The 16,682-nt window shown below is 46.3% G+C and overlaps 1 protein-coding gene across 10 annotated transcripts in view; it reads left to right on the top strand.

The window, feature by feature from the left end:
• Positions 1-14,076, top strand: part of pik3cd (phosphatidylinositol-4,5-bisphosphate 3-kinase, catalytic subunit delta) — a 209,983-nt gene extending 195,907 nt beyond the window's left edge. For all 10 annotated transcript variants that reach the window (XM_048615265.1, XM_048615261.1, XM_048615262.1 and 7 more), the window contains 4 exons: positions 3,350-3,473; positions 5,345-5,490; positions 9,918-10,050; positions 11,949-14,076. In XM_048615265.1, coding sequence (XP_048471222.1) covers positions 3,350-3,473; positions 5,345-5,490; positions 9,918-10,050; positions 11,949-12,086 — 541 coding nt within the window. In that variant the 3' untranslated portion in view covers positions 12,087-14,076. The remainder of the gene's footprint in view (positions 1-3,349; positions 3,474-5,344; positions 5,491-9,917; positions 10,051-11,948) is intronic.
• The last annotated feature ends 2,606 nt before the right edge of the window (positions 14,077-16,682 follow it).

Below are 16,682 nucleotides of genomic sequence, written 5' to 3'. Positions count from 1 at the left end.
GCCCCTACACCCCTCCCTATCTCTGTAACCTCCTTCAGCCCCTACACCCCTCCCTGTCTCTGTAACCTCCTTCAGCCCCAACACCCCTCCCTAGCTCTGTAATCTCCTTCAGCCCCTACACCCCTCCCTATCTCTGTAACCTCCCTCAGCCCCTACACGCCTCCCTATCTCTGTAACCTCCTTCAGCCCCTACACCCCTCCCTATCTCTGTAATCTCTTTCAGCCCCTACACCCCTCCCTATCACTGTAACCTCCTTCAGCCCCAACACCCCTCCCTATCTCTGTAACCTCCTTCCAGCCCTTACACCCCTCCCTATCTCTGTAACCTTTCCAGCCCCTACCCTTCCCTATCCCTGTAACTTCCTTCTGCCCCTGTGCCCTTCCTACCTCTGTAACCTCCTCCTGCCCCTGTGCTCCTCCCTATCTTTGTAACCTCCTCCTGCCCCTGTGCCCCACCCTATCTCTGCAACCTTCTCCTGCTCCACCCTCCCTCTGTCACCTCTTCCAGCCGATACAACCTTCTGAGATATATACACTCCCCTAACTCTAGTCTCCAGTCCATCTCAGGTTTTAATTATTCCACCTTTCGAGACCTCAATCACATTGCCTCCACCTCTGCCTCCCTGCCTCATTTTGCTCATTTAAGAAGCTCCTTAAGGCCTACCTCTTTAACTGAGCTTTTAGACATCTGACTGAACATCCCCTTAAGTGACCCAGTTTCAATTTTTGTTTTATGATTCCTCTGTGAAGCGCTTGGGGATGTTTAATGATTTTAACAGCACTATATAAATACAAGTTTGTCTTAGCACGATATAGACCTTATTGAGGAGACTGGAACAGGGCCAACACTAAGCGTCTATTCAAGGTGCTTTAATTCATGAAATACCACTCAAAGACACACAGTTTAACGTTAATGAAACACTCGTCATTTGGATAAAGAGCGAGCACAGCTGTCAAGCTGATTTTAACTTGCCTTTCAGAGAATTTTTTCGGTGTAGCTGAGCAATGCTTGAATTGTTTCCCTGACTGTTTGGAATATTTAGAATTCTTGAAAGTTTACTCCTCATAATTTGCAGGAGGGCTTTATCAGTTTGCTTTTCAAAGCACTCAGCGTAATCTCTCTGAAGTACAGGGGAGGCATTTCTGTGGCCACTATCCCATGACAGTTGGCTGACATTTCTCTCTGTTTGAATGTGTTTCTCAGATATGATGCAAACAGTGAGTGGTTGTGACGTACCTACACGGGTTTAATATCAGATGGCACAACCCTCACTGTGTGCAGTGTGGGCCCTGGCTGTGCTGCTGTTTTCCACTGAAACAGTTGGTAATAAATTTCCAAGTGCTGCCGTTTGATATTTTCTACTCTGTGGTTTAACTGTCTGCAGTGAGGAAACGAGAGCTATCAAGATCCAAAGTTTGCGTTTTGCCCAATAACATTAGAGAGCAACACCTGTGCCATTCTCGTTGCCAACACCCATCCATGCTTGTTTCTTCTGAACAGACTAAGTAACGTTTTTGCGTTCTATGAACTCACCCTGTAGTATTTTACTTTAATGGGGTTTGGTGAATGATGGGTCCCTGAGGGAGTGTGATTATGAGGAGAAGTGAGGAGACTGGGCCCAGCATTAGCTCAAGTTTTAAAGAAACATAGAATCCCTAGAGTGTGGAAGCAGGCCATTCAGGCCATCGAGTTCATACCAACCCTTCGAAGAACATCACACCCAGACCCACTCCCTACCTTGTCCTGTAACCCGGCATTTCCCATGGATATCTATCTAGTCTACACAGCCATAGACACTATAGGGTAATTTAGCATGGCCAGTCCACTTAACCTGCACATCTTTGGACTGTGGGAGGAAACCCACACGGACACGAGGAGAATGCGCAGTCTCAACAAAGACAGTTGCCCGAGGGTGGAATCAAACTGGGATCCCTGGTGCTGTGAGGCAGCAGTGCTAACCACTGAGCTACCTGCAGGAGATGATCTCATTGAAACTTACAAAATTGTTATAGAGTTCAATGGGATGTTTGCCCCGGCTTGAAGGTGGGAAGTTGGTCCAGAATCACAAGACCCACTTAGAGTAAGGGGTAGGCCATTTAGGACAGGGATGAAGAGGAAATTCTTCACTCAGAGGCTGGTGAATCTTTGAAATTCTTTACCTCTGAGAGTTGTAGTGAGGATGTGCAAGATGGAGATCAATAGGTTTCTAGATGCTAACGACGTCAAGGGATATGACATTAGTGCAGGAAAATGGAGTTAAATGCTCAGCCACAACCTACGATGGTGCAGCAAACTCAATGGGCAGAATGGCCTATTCCTGCTCCTATGTCCTATGTTCCTCTGGTAGAGTGTGGACTGGGAAAGGGACAGTTTGAAGCCTAATATTCTACTTTAATCAAACAGTGCTCTCCTTCTTAACCATTGTTAAAATATTATTCGAGAGAATTGTAATATCAGGAGCACATTATTCCTAACACAGCCCAATTGTTTTTTTAGAATCATTGGAATATTACAGTACAGTACACCGTTTGGCCCATCAAGTCTGTGAATGCTCTGCTGAAGAGTAATCAGTTAGTCTGGTGACCTCATTCACTCCCTGAAGCCCCTCAACCTGTCTCCTTCAATTTATTCAATTTCCTTTTGAATCCAGAAATTGCTGGAGAAACTCAGCAGGTCTGGCAGCATCTGTGGAGAAAGAAAAACAGAGTTAATGTTTCAGGTCCAGTGACCTTTCTTCAGAACTTGGGCTCACTGGACCCGCAACATTCACTCTGCTTTCTCTCCACAAACCTGCTGAGTTTTTCCACCAATTTCTGTTCTTGTTTCTGATTTCCAGCATCTTTGGTTTTTCCCTTTTAAATCTGACTGCTTCATCCACTTGCACCTCCTTTACTGGGTAGTCCCTTCCAAAGTCCTAACCACTCCTTGTATGTTTCTCCTCTCATTGCCTCCAATTTTTTAAAAATACTTTATTTTCCTCTCCCATTTTTGATCTTTCATCGAGGCTTGAAGCTGATGGTAGTTTATCCTGTTGCTGTATTTTTTTTTCCCACGGCTCACTCTGGAGTCTAGCCCCATCATTCTAATTGGGTGAATGTGTAAAAATGCCACATTGATTGCCACAGTTGTTCCTTCTGGGAGAATGAGCTGGTGTCTTGCACTAACAATCTGAATTTTCGGCCTGAGTTTTGCTGTCTTCGTTGAACTGCCGGCAACTTGACATGAACTGGCCTGTTGCTCTAACAGAGCTGATGTTAAATGGGTAGGCTATGCTTTGTTTGGAAATCTGGGAATTGCCGAATGACTTCCCAGCGACGTCTCATATTGCTTCGCTCTTCACCTTTTCAGGGAAGCACTAGATCGAGCCATTGAGGAGTTCACTCTCTCGTGTGCTGGCTACTGTGTAGCTACTTACGTGCTCGGAATTGGAGACCGACACAGTGACAACATTATGATCAGGGAAAATGGACAGGTAGGACTGTGTTTGCATTGTTTGGATTAAAACGAAGGCTAAGTGTGGAATTCCAAGCTGGTGTCACTGGGTTGGCATTGGGAAGCTTGGCCAATTTCCCTTTTGTCCCATCCCAGGAATTGTGAATGTTGTAAAGTCTCTGCATCCATCCTGCCTGAGCTCCATAACCTGTAGTGATCAACAGGTGCCTCACACCGGAATAAGTGAACTCCTAAATAGAAACGTGTGCAGAGAGATTTCTTTTTTGTTAGGGTAGGTGTAATTGATTTCAGTATCGGAGAGGAAGGGACAAATAAGAACATTCGAACATAAGGAACAGGAGAAGGAGTAGGCCATCTGCCCCTTCGAGCCTACTCTGCCATCCAAGAAGATCGTGGCTGATCTTTTCGAGGACTCAGCTCCACTCACCCGCCTGCTCACCGTAACCCTTAATTCCTTTATTGTTCAAAAATCTATCTATCTTTGCCTTAGAAACATTCAACAAGGTAGCCTCAACTGCGTCACTAGGCAGGGAATTCCACAGATTCACAATCCTTTGGTTGAAGAAGCTCCTCTTCAACTCAGTCCTAAATCCGCACCCCCTTATTTTGAGGCTATGGCCCCCTAGTTCTGGTTTCACCTGCCAGTGGAACTATCCTCTCTGCTTCTATCTTACCTGTTCCCTTCATAATTTTCTATGTTTCTATAAGATCACCCCCCATTCTTCTAAATTCCAATGAGTATAGTCCCAGTCTACTCATATCTCCTCATAAACTTACCCTCTCAACTCAACCCCTTACCTACAACCTCCCTGCAATCCAGCCCCTAGCACAGTCCCCATCAGCCCAAGCTGGTGATCACGAGTGATCGGAGACTGATTACTGATGGCGATCCAAGCTCTAAACCAGCAGCTGGTGGATTCGAACCATGCTCCTGAGAACAAGCAAATCACCTGGTTGGATGGTGCAATGTGACCCTACACCAGTGCTGCATTGTCTGGGGGTCTGCATTTCAGGTAATATTTTAAATAGGCCTTGGGGGCCCAGGGTGATGTAAATGCATCCGTGTGACTTTCTTTTTAAACCATGTACTTGCTTCTAGGATGTGGATGTCACTGGCTGGGTCAGCATTTATCGTCCATCCCTGGTTGCTCCTTTACAGGCTGCCTTCTTGCACCACTGTAGTCCATGTGCTGTAGGTAGACTCACAATGCCCTTTGGGAGGGAATTCCAAGATTTGGACCCAGCAACATTGAAGGAACCGTGATATATTTCCACGTCAGGAACGGTGACTGACGACCTGCAAAGAACAATTTGCCTTCGGTCTACCAGGAAACAAAAACAGATGAATTGGCCCTTTGCCATGTGTGCGGTTTTGGGGATCCTTATTTGCATAATTTGGCTGGCGTGTGGGAAAAAGTACTGGCTTCAACAACTGATTGTCATTGAAGTGATTTGGGAGCCCCCAACGGACGAGGAAGGTGCTACACAAATGCACGTTTGTTCTTCCTCACCGGTAGTGTGGTCGAATAGCAAAACATGGTGTGTATTAACAGAAGCCCGTTGGGACGAGGAATGTTGGTTCCATAGTTCATGGAGAAACAGATGCAAGATTAGAAAGGGTCAATCAGATGGCTCTCCTGCCCAGACAATTTTGTTGTTATTAGCAAAATGGAGAAAATCTTCCTTCATGCTCAGTGTCCCAGCCGCCTGAACTGACCTTCACCTCTCCTGTAGCCACAGTTCCATAGTGACCTGCAAGAGCCTTCTTATATAATCACCACATTCCCCACCAAAGCATTTCCTATGATCAGTTGTATCAGTCAATATTCTGTAATTCTATTCAGGGAGTCCTTCCTCGTGTTAAAGAATGCATTTTATTATCACTCACAGCTCTTCCACATAGATTTTGGACACTTCCTTGGAAACTTTAAGAGCAAGTTTGGGATCAACAGAGAGCGTGTGCCGTTCATTTTAACGCATGACTTTGTTCATGTGATACAGCAAGGAAAGACCAACAACAGCGAGAAGTTTGAAAGGTAAACAAGACAAACTGTCTAAAAAATGAAATAACTGCAGATGCTGTAAATCAGGAACAAGAACAGAAGTTGCTGGAAAAGCTCAGCAGGTCTGGCAGCATCTGTGAAGGAAAAAAAAAGAGTTAACGTTTCGAGTCCGGGGTCACCGGACCCGAAACATTAACTCTGTTTTTTCCTTCACAGATGCTGCCAGGACAAACTGTGCGATATTGAGCAACTGGAAAGGCCAGATGCTGCTGGTGAGAATCTGGGCTGTGTGTGTAAACACAGAGAGCTGCAGCACAGCGATGAGGCTGAGGGGTAAATCTCATTCATATCTCTAAAATTTGGAAGGGTAGACATAGAGCCAATGGTTTCACTTGTAGGGGAGCCCCAAGCTAGGGATTATAAGATAGTCAAATAGTTATTTGGTAATACAGAACTGAATATTCCTGAAAAAAAAACATGTTTTGTCTTGATTTTTCGTCTTGCACTCATTGGTTGTTTGGCAATTGGACACAGTCGTTAGAGGCGTTGCTATTGAGAATGCACATGTTCGAGGATTTTCATCCTGCGCTTGTAGTCTTGAGAGTGCAAAGAATTACTTTGCTGCCTCACAGCACCAGGGATACAAGTTCGATTCCACCCTCGGACAACTGTCTGTGTGGAGGTTGGACGTTCTTCCTGTCTGCATGGATTTCCTCCGTGTGCTCTGGTTTCCTTCCACAGTCCCAACATGTGCAGGTTAAGTGGATTGGACATGCTAAATTGTCCATAGTGTCCGGGGATGTGTATGCTGGGTGGGTTAGCCATGAGAAATGGGGGGGTTACAGGGATAGGGTCGGGGATGTGCTGGGTCTGGGTAGGATGTTCTTTGGAGGGTCAGTACAGACTTCATGGGCCAAATGGCCTCTTTCTGCACTGTAGAGATTCTATGAATTATTCTCAACATTCCATCCACGGACAGGAATGCACCTTCTCAAAGATTCTCTCTGTCCCTTCGTCCCTTCCTCCAATATTCCCCACCTGTGTAGTGAAGCTGACAACCGGTCCATCACCATGACCCGCCAAACATAAACTTCTGCATTAAACCTCTCGGCCATTACAAAGCAAGATGTCAGGGTGGAGGCAGCAGCTATCAGTTGAATCACACAGCAGAAACAAAGTTTATGGTAGCAACACAGCTGTGTTTTAGGAAATCTCCCTCAGTTTCCCTGATGTGACCAGCCTTCAATATTTAAGCAGAAATTGCAGGAATGAGGAAGACAAAGTTCCTCTTTAGAGATTTTAATTGTGGTTTCCTTTGACAAGGGGCATCAGTTTTCTTCGAAAACAGGAAGTGTTTTGAATTTCTTTAAATTAGATCAAAATCTTGAGCTGTGGAGTGTGTATAGCACTGTGATGTTTGGAGAGTTAGGGGTCCCAACAGTGGATGTGCCAGGTAGCCTGTACAATGCAACTTTTAAATGATCCACAACTTTCTCATTGTTAATTGCTTGGCAGCTCAGAACTTAAACAATGCTGAAAAGAGATATGAAGTCAAAGGACTGAAACCAACTTGAGAAACGTAACGACAATTTATGCAGCACGAAGAAAGAGAATGTTGATTGGTTAGCCTATGGTTGGGACAGAGATACACAAAGAAGTGTTCACTGCAAATCTTAGCTGATGAAATTCAGACCAGGCAAGGTAACTCTGATTGGTTAGGCTGTTGCCATGGGAATGTAGCAGACAATTGACAGTCAACCAATCTCTTTTCACGCTGTATAAATTGATGTTTGTTCTCTAAAGTTGACTTCTTGCATTTCAATCCAGATGAGAGTGGACGATAAACTTTGTGTCTCCTTGTGCCAATGCTTCTTAATGTTCTTCAAAGCATTGAAGATGCTGTGAGGTCTCTGTCATAGTCCACTCAATATGCAGCTTCTCCCTAGTTTTATGTAAGGAGGTGCCACTTTTTCTGAAGTTTTGATTACTTAAACGCAGGATCTTTTTCTACATATTGGGACAGTTCATGCCATGAACAGGTCAGTACAGATGTGGAAGCAATTTGCACACATGAAACAGGTTAAAGCACACCCCAAAATCTCTGATTCATGGTTCCTTCCTTTTGTTTCAAACCAACTTTCATCTACCCCAGGGGGAGAAAACTGGCTTGAAAATGGAGTTTGCAGTTAGATTGCACAATCGTAATAGAGTCTATCAGCTTGATATTGCAATGCAATGACAAACAGGTGTGCAAATGGAATATGAAATAAAGCTTAACAGTTTTCAACTAAAGTTGGGTTGGGGTGGAATGATAGGCCAGTTTTGTTTTGTTCACTTATAGCATGAGGTGTCACTGGCTGGGCCAGCATTTATTGCCCATTCCTAATTGCCCTTAAGAAGGAGGTGGTGAGCTGCCTTCTTGAACCACTGCAGTCCATGTGCTGTAGGTAGACCCACAGAGACAGCTAGCGAGGGGGTTCTAGGATTGTGACCCAGCAACAATGAAGTAACAGTGATATGTTTCCAAGTCGGAATTTTGAATGGCTTGGAAAGGAACTTGCAGGAGGTGTTGTTTCCATGTATTTGATGCCCTTGTTCTTCTAGTAGGTAGTGGCCACAGATATGGAAGGATCTTTGGTGAATTTCTGTGATGCATCTTGTACGTGGTACACACTGCTGCTACTGAGCATCGGTGGTGGAGGGAGTGGATGTTTGTGGATGTAGTGCCAATCAAGCAGCTGCTTTGTCCTGGATGATGTCAAGCTTCTCAAGAGTTGTTGGAGCTGTTCCCATCCAGGCAAGTGGGGAGTATTCCATCACACTCCTGACCTGTGCCTTGTAGATGGTGGACAGGCTTTGAGGGGAGACAGGCAGTGAGTTATTTGAGTTACTTGCTGTAAGATTCCCAGCCTCTGGCCTGCTCTTGTAGCTGCTGTACCTAAATGGCTGGTCAAGTTGAATTTCTGGTCAATGGTAAATACCAGGATATTGATAGTGGGGGGAGGTGGGGGGGTGTAGTTCAGTGAAGGTAACTGCCTCTTCCTAGTCCTTGAAGCATGTGTGTAGAATCTAGATGACGGTTAATGTGGATAATGTTGCAGCTAGTGTATCCTGATCTGTTATTATCTGTGCTGTATCGCATTCTGGGTCTGAACATCTTTCTTCTCGTTGTGACTAGTGGTGTGTGAAGCCCAAAACCTGTGCTTACATCTGTTTCCACAGCTGGATTTTCTTGGGAATGGGTCAATTCTCTGTTATCAGAGGCTGTAGTTTTAGGGACGTCACTGTGCATCAAGCCTGTTTGACTGGGAGACTCTCCCAATCCTCCTGCCTGTCCTCAAACCCGTCAGTTGGTTCATAGTCATTCTGTTTGGCCTTGAAATCAACGTCCCTTCAGCAATCTTTAAGTCCTGCAGTGGGATTTGAACCCAGAACTTCCTGCTCCAAGGCCAGGCTCCCTGTTATTTTCTAATCAGAGGATTTATTACATACTTTAGCATCAGATGGGAAGTGAACCCAGGCCTCCTGGTTCAGAGGTATGGACATTCCCACTGCGCTACAAGAGCCCTAGGGCCAGGATCCCCAACTAATGCAACTCAAGAGTTCCACCTGATTATTATTCCATCATAATAGACAATCCCTTCAGGGAGCAACATGTCAGATCAGTGACAATGTTAACTCTGTACTTCACAGTGTTGGCTAGACGGCTTGTTAACAATGCCAACAGCATGGGTTCAGTTCTGGCACTGGCTGAGGTTACTGTGAAGGACTCTCCTTACTTTATTAAGAAGCGTCTGGATGAGTACTTAAAATATCAGGGCATAGTAGGCTATGGACCAAGTGCGGGTAAATGGGTTTACTGTAGTTTTCTGAAGAAGGGTCCCGACCCGAAACATCAGATCTCCTGCTCCTCTGATGCTGCCTGCCCTGCTATATTCCTCCAGCTCCACACTGTGTTATCTCTGACTCCAGCATCGGCAGTTCCTACTGTCTCTTAGTGTAGTTTAGGGTTTGTTGGTCGGCATAGACATGGTGGGCTGAAGGGCCTGTTGTTGTGTTGTGAACCTCTGTGATTCTAAGGTCAACAATTGCTTTATGATATCCTTTCCAATTTACAAATTCTATTTCTTGTGTAGGAATTTCAATATTAATAAGGTAATAATTCAGCTCCAACATTAATGATTTGGTACTGACAATAAAGCATGACACTGTCCAAATTAAGCTTTATCTGTTTAAATAATTATTTCAAACAAGATTGGATGTGTTTATTGAAGAAGGGTCTAGACCCAAAATGTCAGCTTTCCTGCTCCTCTGATGCTGCTTGGCCTGCTGTGTTCATCCAGCTCTACACCTTGTTATATTATATTGGATGTGTTGAGTTTGTCTATGCTAAAGTTCTTGGCATTCAGCTGGATTTTTCCCTTCTGTTTCCATTCCTGTCCTGTTGGTGTCCTGAGAAGGTTCCGGAAGTGTTGTGAACAAGCCTACATGATTCTGAGGAAGCACTGCCCGCTCTTCATTAACCTCTTTGCACTGATGCAGGCAGCTGGACTACCAGAGCTCAGCTGCTCTAAAGATATCCAGTATCTCAAGGTGAGCAAAGCCAATTAGACTCGGCTCAACTCCAACACAGAGATCGAGTGGTAGGTGGGCAGTGAGATGGGGGGCGCTGAAATATAATCGGGAAATCCTGAAGATGAGGTGCACAGGAAAACCTGCCTCAAACACAAGGTAAGCCACAGGCTGCTCCTTCGACATCAGCAATATCCCAGGCTGCACCCGCTTTCAAAGCGATGGATGCAGGTACAGTTATAGCATTTAAAAGACATTTGGACAGGTACATGAATAGGGAAGGTTTAGAGGGATATGGGCCAAACACCTGCAAGTGGCACGAGTTGAGTTTGGGAACATGGTCAGTGCGGACAAATAGGACCGAAGGGTCTGTTTCTGTGCTGTAAGACTGTATGACCAGTCCATGGGAACAGATTGGATGTTACCTTATAGGCCTATTTTGGTCACCTTATCTTGTGTGGGGAGGGAGTCACGTACTATCAGTTAGGAATCTAGTTCGAGTTGTTGCAGTCTTACTCTACAAAGTTAGTGCAGGGCCTGATTTAACAATACAGATAGTGAGAGTTTAAATCTCACTGATTAAGAGTTTGTAGAGTGATGTTCTTGAGTTCCAATTGTTGTGAAATATCCGTGAGTTTTCTAATTTTCCCATGGCCTCGTTTTCTCCTTTCCAAGCCTGAGGCAACGGCTGGGACTGACAAACCACCTTTCGGTGGGCTGACTGGGATTTACAGGCCACTGTGAGATCCTGCCCCTGCCCTACCCCACACTCTCCCATATCCCCAACCCCTCCCTGTCCCCACACTCTCCCGTTTCCCCAAACCTCCCTGCCCCCCCACTCTCCCCTGTCCCCAATCCCTCGCTGCCCCCACACTCTCCCGCATCCCCAACCCCTCCCTGCCCCCACACTCTCTCTCCCCCATCCCCAACCCCTCCCTGCCCCCACACTCTCCCCCATCCCCAATCCCTCGCTGCCCCCACACTCTCCCGTATCCCCAACCCCTCCCTGCCCCCACACTCTCCCGTATCCCCAACCCTTCCCACACCTCCTGTGACCTTCAGGTCCTGGGTGGGAGTCACTGCCTCACAGGAAAGGACGTTACCTTGTTTGATCTTGTTAATTTGAGGAATGGAGGCAGGAGGCAGATTCCTTAATCTTAAAAGTACAGATTCTCCTCTGTGTTTTTAGTGCCCTAGATCTAGCAGTTGGTTAGAGCTAATTTGGCTGCTTTGTGATGCAGGGTGACACCAACAGTGTGGGTTCAATTCTCACGTGAAGGACTGTCCTTCTAAACCTCTCCCCTTGTGTAGCAACCTTCAGGTTAAACCACCACAAGTCATCTCTCTCTAATGAGAGAGTAGGATAACAATGAATTTACCTTTTATTCTGATTGTCCTGTGAACAGTGGGTTACAGTAGAAGATTAGGGGCAGCTCCGTGGTTAGCGCTGCTGCCTCACAACGCCAGGGACCTGAGTTCAATTCCACCCTCGGGTGACTGTCTGTGTGCAGTTCTCCCCGCACGTGTGTGTGTTGTTTCCTCCAGGTGCTCCGGTTTCCTCCCACAGTCCACAGATGTGCAGGGTAGGTGGATTGGCTGTGGGAAATTGCCCCACAGTGTCAAGGGATATGCAGAGTGAGTGGTAGGTGGGTTAGCCACAGGAAGTGGATGGTTACAGGGATAGGGTAGGGGGTAGGTCTGGCTGAGATGCGCTTTGGAGGGTCAGTGCAGACTCGGGCTGAATGGCCTTTTGCCTCACTACAGGGATTGTATGAAGCTCCCAGCCTACCATAGCCGAGTGCTTTGTGTTATCTTCTGTGGTGGATCCCACTACTGCCATGTATATTGAACATGCTCATCACTGTCATTAATGCTGAGTTACTGACCTCCACCTTCTAACAGGGATTTTTGTTTCTCAGGATTCGTTAGCATTAGGAAAAACGGAAGATGAGGCGCTCAAACACTTCAAAATGAAATTCGACGAGGCACTGCGAGAAAGCTGGAAAACCAAAGTGAATTGGATGGCTCACAATGTAGCCAAAGACAATCGGTCATAGCTGAACCCTTCCCTCTCAAGCCTTTAGCCGATGGAACAAAAGTATGAGGTGGCTAAAGTGACTGATAACAACCTGTCAGCATACTGTAGCTACAAAGGAGCCCCTAAGTGATTGCCAAGCTTTCTCAACATTACATGACTGTTAAATGATGTTTACATGTGCAGTGTAATTACTTGCACTGTCTGCAACCACTTCCCTTCGATTCCAGGGTCTTGGCTACAGAACTGGCACTGAATATGCATTTTAATTACACAGGTCCATGGGCCTCCTGCCCTCTCTCTCTCTCTCTATTGGCCTGCTGCACTCTCAAACACGTCCTGTAATTGTCTCAGATTTAGTCTTTCCGTTTAGCTGTTCAGCAAGACTGTGGTGTGGCCGTGATCTCGGAACAGGGAGAAGTGCAAGTATAAGCTCAAGCAGGTCTTTGTTCAATGCCGATGCTATCTTTCCCTGTGACAGCAACAAGTCAGCTCTCAACCAGGCTTCTCCCGGGCAACAAAGGGGCTGTCATGCCCATCTGAACACCAAGCACCAATGTCTTCCTGTGCCCGGTCCTGGCTCTCTTTGGACTGAGGCTAAGTATCTGTGCCCTCGCTCCCCACCTCCCTGGCCCTGATACAAGGCACTCTGCTTCTGTGAAGCACCCCAAAAAGCCCACGTCACCTTGAACATTGAAACTTCAATCAAAGAAGCATCTGAACAGTTCAGAACTGTTTGCTGGACCAGTCCTGGTCCTGATGGGCCATCGAGTTGCCTAGTGATGGAAGGAACAAAGCATCTGGTGCATTATTCCTGATCTTCGATGAAGAGTTGACTATTATGACCCCCATGTGAACTTTGAATCCAGAGTGACGGTGAACGAGAGGGGAGCTGACCAAGAGGGCTTGTTTTATCCAAAATAAGCCACACCTGCTTCCTGAATCATTTTTATCACAAAAAAAGGAAAATATGGTTATATTTATAAGCGATTCATATGACTGAAAGGTACTAATTTAATGCATTGTATTGTTGATGGGTACTGAATCATTTGTAGTGTAGATAAGTGGCCTCCTGTTTCTGGCCATTTACCAGAGAGCGGTACTGTAACGCACAAAGGGGAGGATGGAGGGAGGGACAATTTCTTTTTCACTTCTGCGAAGGCACGTTTAACAGCAGGCCCCATCAGTAACACCATTTCAGGGCAGCTGCTGATGAAGTCCTGTCAGTACAAAGTCTTTCCAAGGTTTGAAAACAGTAATTGCTTCAGAAGGGGAGGGGGTGGGCGGGGGAAGGGAATGGGCAGGGATTTTACAGGAAGTGGCCAGGGCGTGGGGATTGTGGGATGGGTTGGGGAAGGAGTCACATTCACAATTTCAGCTACTTTGATGAGCATCAGAGATTGTGTTGAAGAGACAATGAGAAACGGAAGGTCACCAGGTCCCTAATGGATATTGGTGAGGGACCAATGCAAGATGACTTTTTCCAATGTCTATCGCCGAGGAGTTTTGGGATACTTTTCCAAAGATCAAACAAAAACCACTCTGGATATGGAATACTTTGATTCCAGATTTAGCCTCGGCTGTATCTTCCACCAAAGTAGCCTTGTGTTGGTCTCTTATTTGTTTAGATGCAAGGATAGGCTAATTGCACCTTGATAAAGTTAAATGTGCCTTTATTTGGCTTCTTATGCAAACTTATTTGTGTAAATTAAGCTTATTTAATATTTGCATATTTAAAAATAAGTGAATTTTTTTTGATTTTCTGGCACATGTTGTGCAGCACAGAATCTTGAGCAATTGCTCTTAAAGGATTATGTTTACAAAATTAATACCCTGGGATGTCTGAAATGCTTTGTATAGACTAACTTTGTTCGGATTTTCTTTCCTGATTTTAAAAAAAACTTTAGAATCTGGCACATTTGTGAAACAATGTCAATGTTGCGTGTCCAGCTGATATATACTCCCAGAGATAAGTAGCCAAGACATAATAAAGTCACTATAGTCTTACCAAACCACAGGGCTGCTCTCTCATTACAGAGAGACGACTGGTGGTGATTCAACCTGAGGGTCACCATGCCTTGGGTGAGGGAGAGGTGGAGGAGAGTCCTGCATGGTTACCTCAGCTGGTCAACCCCATACTGTTGGCATCACTCTGTCTTGCAAACCAACCTTGTAAGCCAACTGAGCTAACTGACCCCCAGTTTATTAGGTTGTTATTAACTTTTCATTGACACGTCCACAAACTCTCACTCAGAGATGTTGACTGTGTTCCCCTCAAGCGGGCAGTATATGTTGCCATAGCGATTACCTCGTGTGCAAGCCTGAGGCCGAGGCAAGGTTTCCGTGTTGGGCCTAGTTCAGTGGAAGCTATAGCCTCCAAGCAGAGTCACAGAGTCCCTGTTCAAGGCCTCACTTATTGAAATGGGGCTGTGACGTTGAGCCGAGTAGGTAAAGTTGTCATAGGGGGTCGGGTATTATCCAAACCTACAACCATTTCCATCCAGTAGTGGGGAAAACAAAACAGTAATACTTGGAAATGAACGTACTGGAGCACTTTTCTGAGGTCTAGAAACAAGGTGGACCAGCACTGCACCATTCTCAAGATCTACTGGTTTTTCCTTGTGGAAGGACAAGGGCAGCAGAAACATGGGAACAATGCCCCCTTCAAGCTCCCCTTTGACCCACTCACTATTCGGACTGGGAAATATATCGTCGTTTCTTCCATGTCATTGGGTCAAAATCCTGGAATTCACTCCCTCAGGACATCGTGGGTCTACCTACAGTACATGGGCTGCAGCGGTTCAAGAAGGCAGCTCACCACCACCTTCTCTAGGGGGGAAACTAGGGACGGCCAATAAATGCTGGGCCTAGCCAGCGGCACCCACATCCTCCATTAAGAAGACAATTTAAAAATCAAACCTGAGGAGGAAGTGTGAAGGAGTCTGGGGTCACTAAGTGACCCAGAGGCTGCCATTCATCCAGCTGTAGCCACAGAACAGTCTTAACACCCAGGCCCAGGTTGTACCTCTCTCTGGAGCCACTTCCACCCAGCTCCTTACGTAGAACGTAGAACAGTACAGCACAGTACAGGCCCTTCGGCCCACCATGTTGTGCCGACCTATTATCCTACTAAGATCAAACTACCCTGCATACCCTACATTTTACTATCCTCCATGTGCCTATCCAAGAGTTGTTTAAAAGTCTCTAAAGTATCTGACAAATCTTTCTGGCACAGTCGGTTATATTCCCACAGGATTGTACAATGAGGCAGTTTTCAAGCTGAATTCCGCATTAAGGTCCTACAGACAGCTGACTCCGACCTCCAGCTTCCTTCCTGGGTAGCTAAAGTGTTCAGCATTTGACTGGCACCGGCTCCTCCTCTGCCAGCCCTGGCATGCACCCAGCATATGCCTGGCACACCATTGAAGTTTCCAGGCCTCCCTCACTCCACCAGTGTGGGTCGTCAGGCCTTGCCTTTCCAAGGCACATCAGTTGATTACCTCTTGCTCGCTATCCAGATATTCACCTACCAATTCCTCGGACAGTGACGTGCCTTATTTAGAGCCACAGTTGGCTTTTTGCAGCTCGCTTGTGGGCCTTGCTGTGGCTGTGTGTTGCTCTGTGTTACTCACTCCCCAAGTACAGTGCTGCTTGTCCAACCACAATGTCTGCAGGTATCTCAGGAGCTTGTGGAGAACACCAACAGTGACTCCGGAAGATTATAGAGGTCTCCAGCAGAGGTAAAGGCCCTTCAGCACATCAAGTCTGTGCAGCTCAGAAACAACCACCCAACTATTCTCCTTCCATTTTCCAGCATGTGGGCCATAGCCTCGTACGTCTTGGCATTGCACATTGAAATACTTCCTCGATGTTTTGAGGGTTTTCCCCAATGTTATCAGGGTTTCTGCCTCTACCAGGCTCACAGGCAGTGAGTTCCAGATTCCCACATCTCCCCTGCCCCTTGCCTTAAATCTATTCCCCCTGGTCATTGATCCCTCCATCAAGGGGAAAGGTTTCTTCCTGTCCACCTTATCTATGCCCCTCATAATTTTACACATCTCAGTGATGAACCTCCCCCCCGCCCCACCTCAGTGTCCTCTGCTCGAGGGAGAACACCTTCAGTCTGTCCACGTTTAGGAGTGGTGTAAAATGAGTCAGCAGTTTTTGTGCTGGGTCACACGTTGGACACAGGGTATGGCGTTCGGATCATCGCCCTCTTTATCTCCCAGGACCTCTCCAGGTAAATCATTGGGGCATCCCAAACCATGTGGCAATCTCACCCCATCTCGAGGTTTGACAATTGTCACAGCCCCCTCAGTAAGCACGAGGTGTGGAGGACAGCTGTTAGAGCTCAGTCTGGCTGCCTCAGAGCTTGGACCCTCTCTCAGGTCCTGATCCCACCTTTGAACATAGAACATAGAACAGTACAGCACAGTACGGGCCCTTCGGCCTACCATGTTGTGCTGACCTATTATCCTACTAAGATCAATCTACCCTGCATACCCTACATTATACTACTAACAATGTGCCTATCCAAGAGTTGCTTAAATGTCCCTAATGTATCTGACTCCACTACCACCGCTGGCAGCGCATTCCACACGCTCACCACTCTCTGTGT

The sequence above is a fragment of the Rhincodon typus genome, chromosome 31, assembly GCF_021869965.1.
Source record: "Rhincodon typus isolate 14 chromosome 31, sRhiTyp1.1, whole genome shotgun sequence".
Classification (NCBI taxonomy): domain Eukaryota; kingdom Metazoa; phylum Chordata; class Chondrichthyes; order Orectolobiformes; family Rhincodontidae; genus Rhincodon; species Rhincodon typus.
The sequence above is the reverse complement of the archived record's forward strand: the minus strand, read 5'-3'. Positions and strand labels throughout refer to the sequence as shown.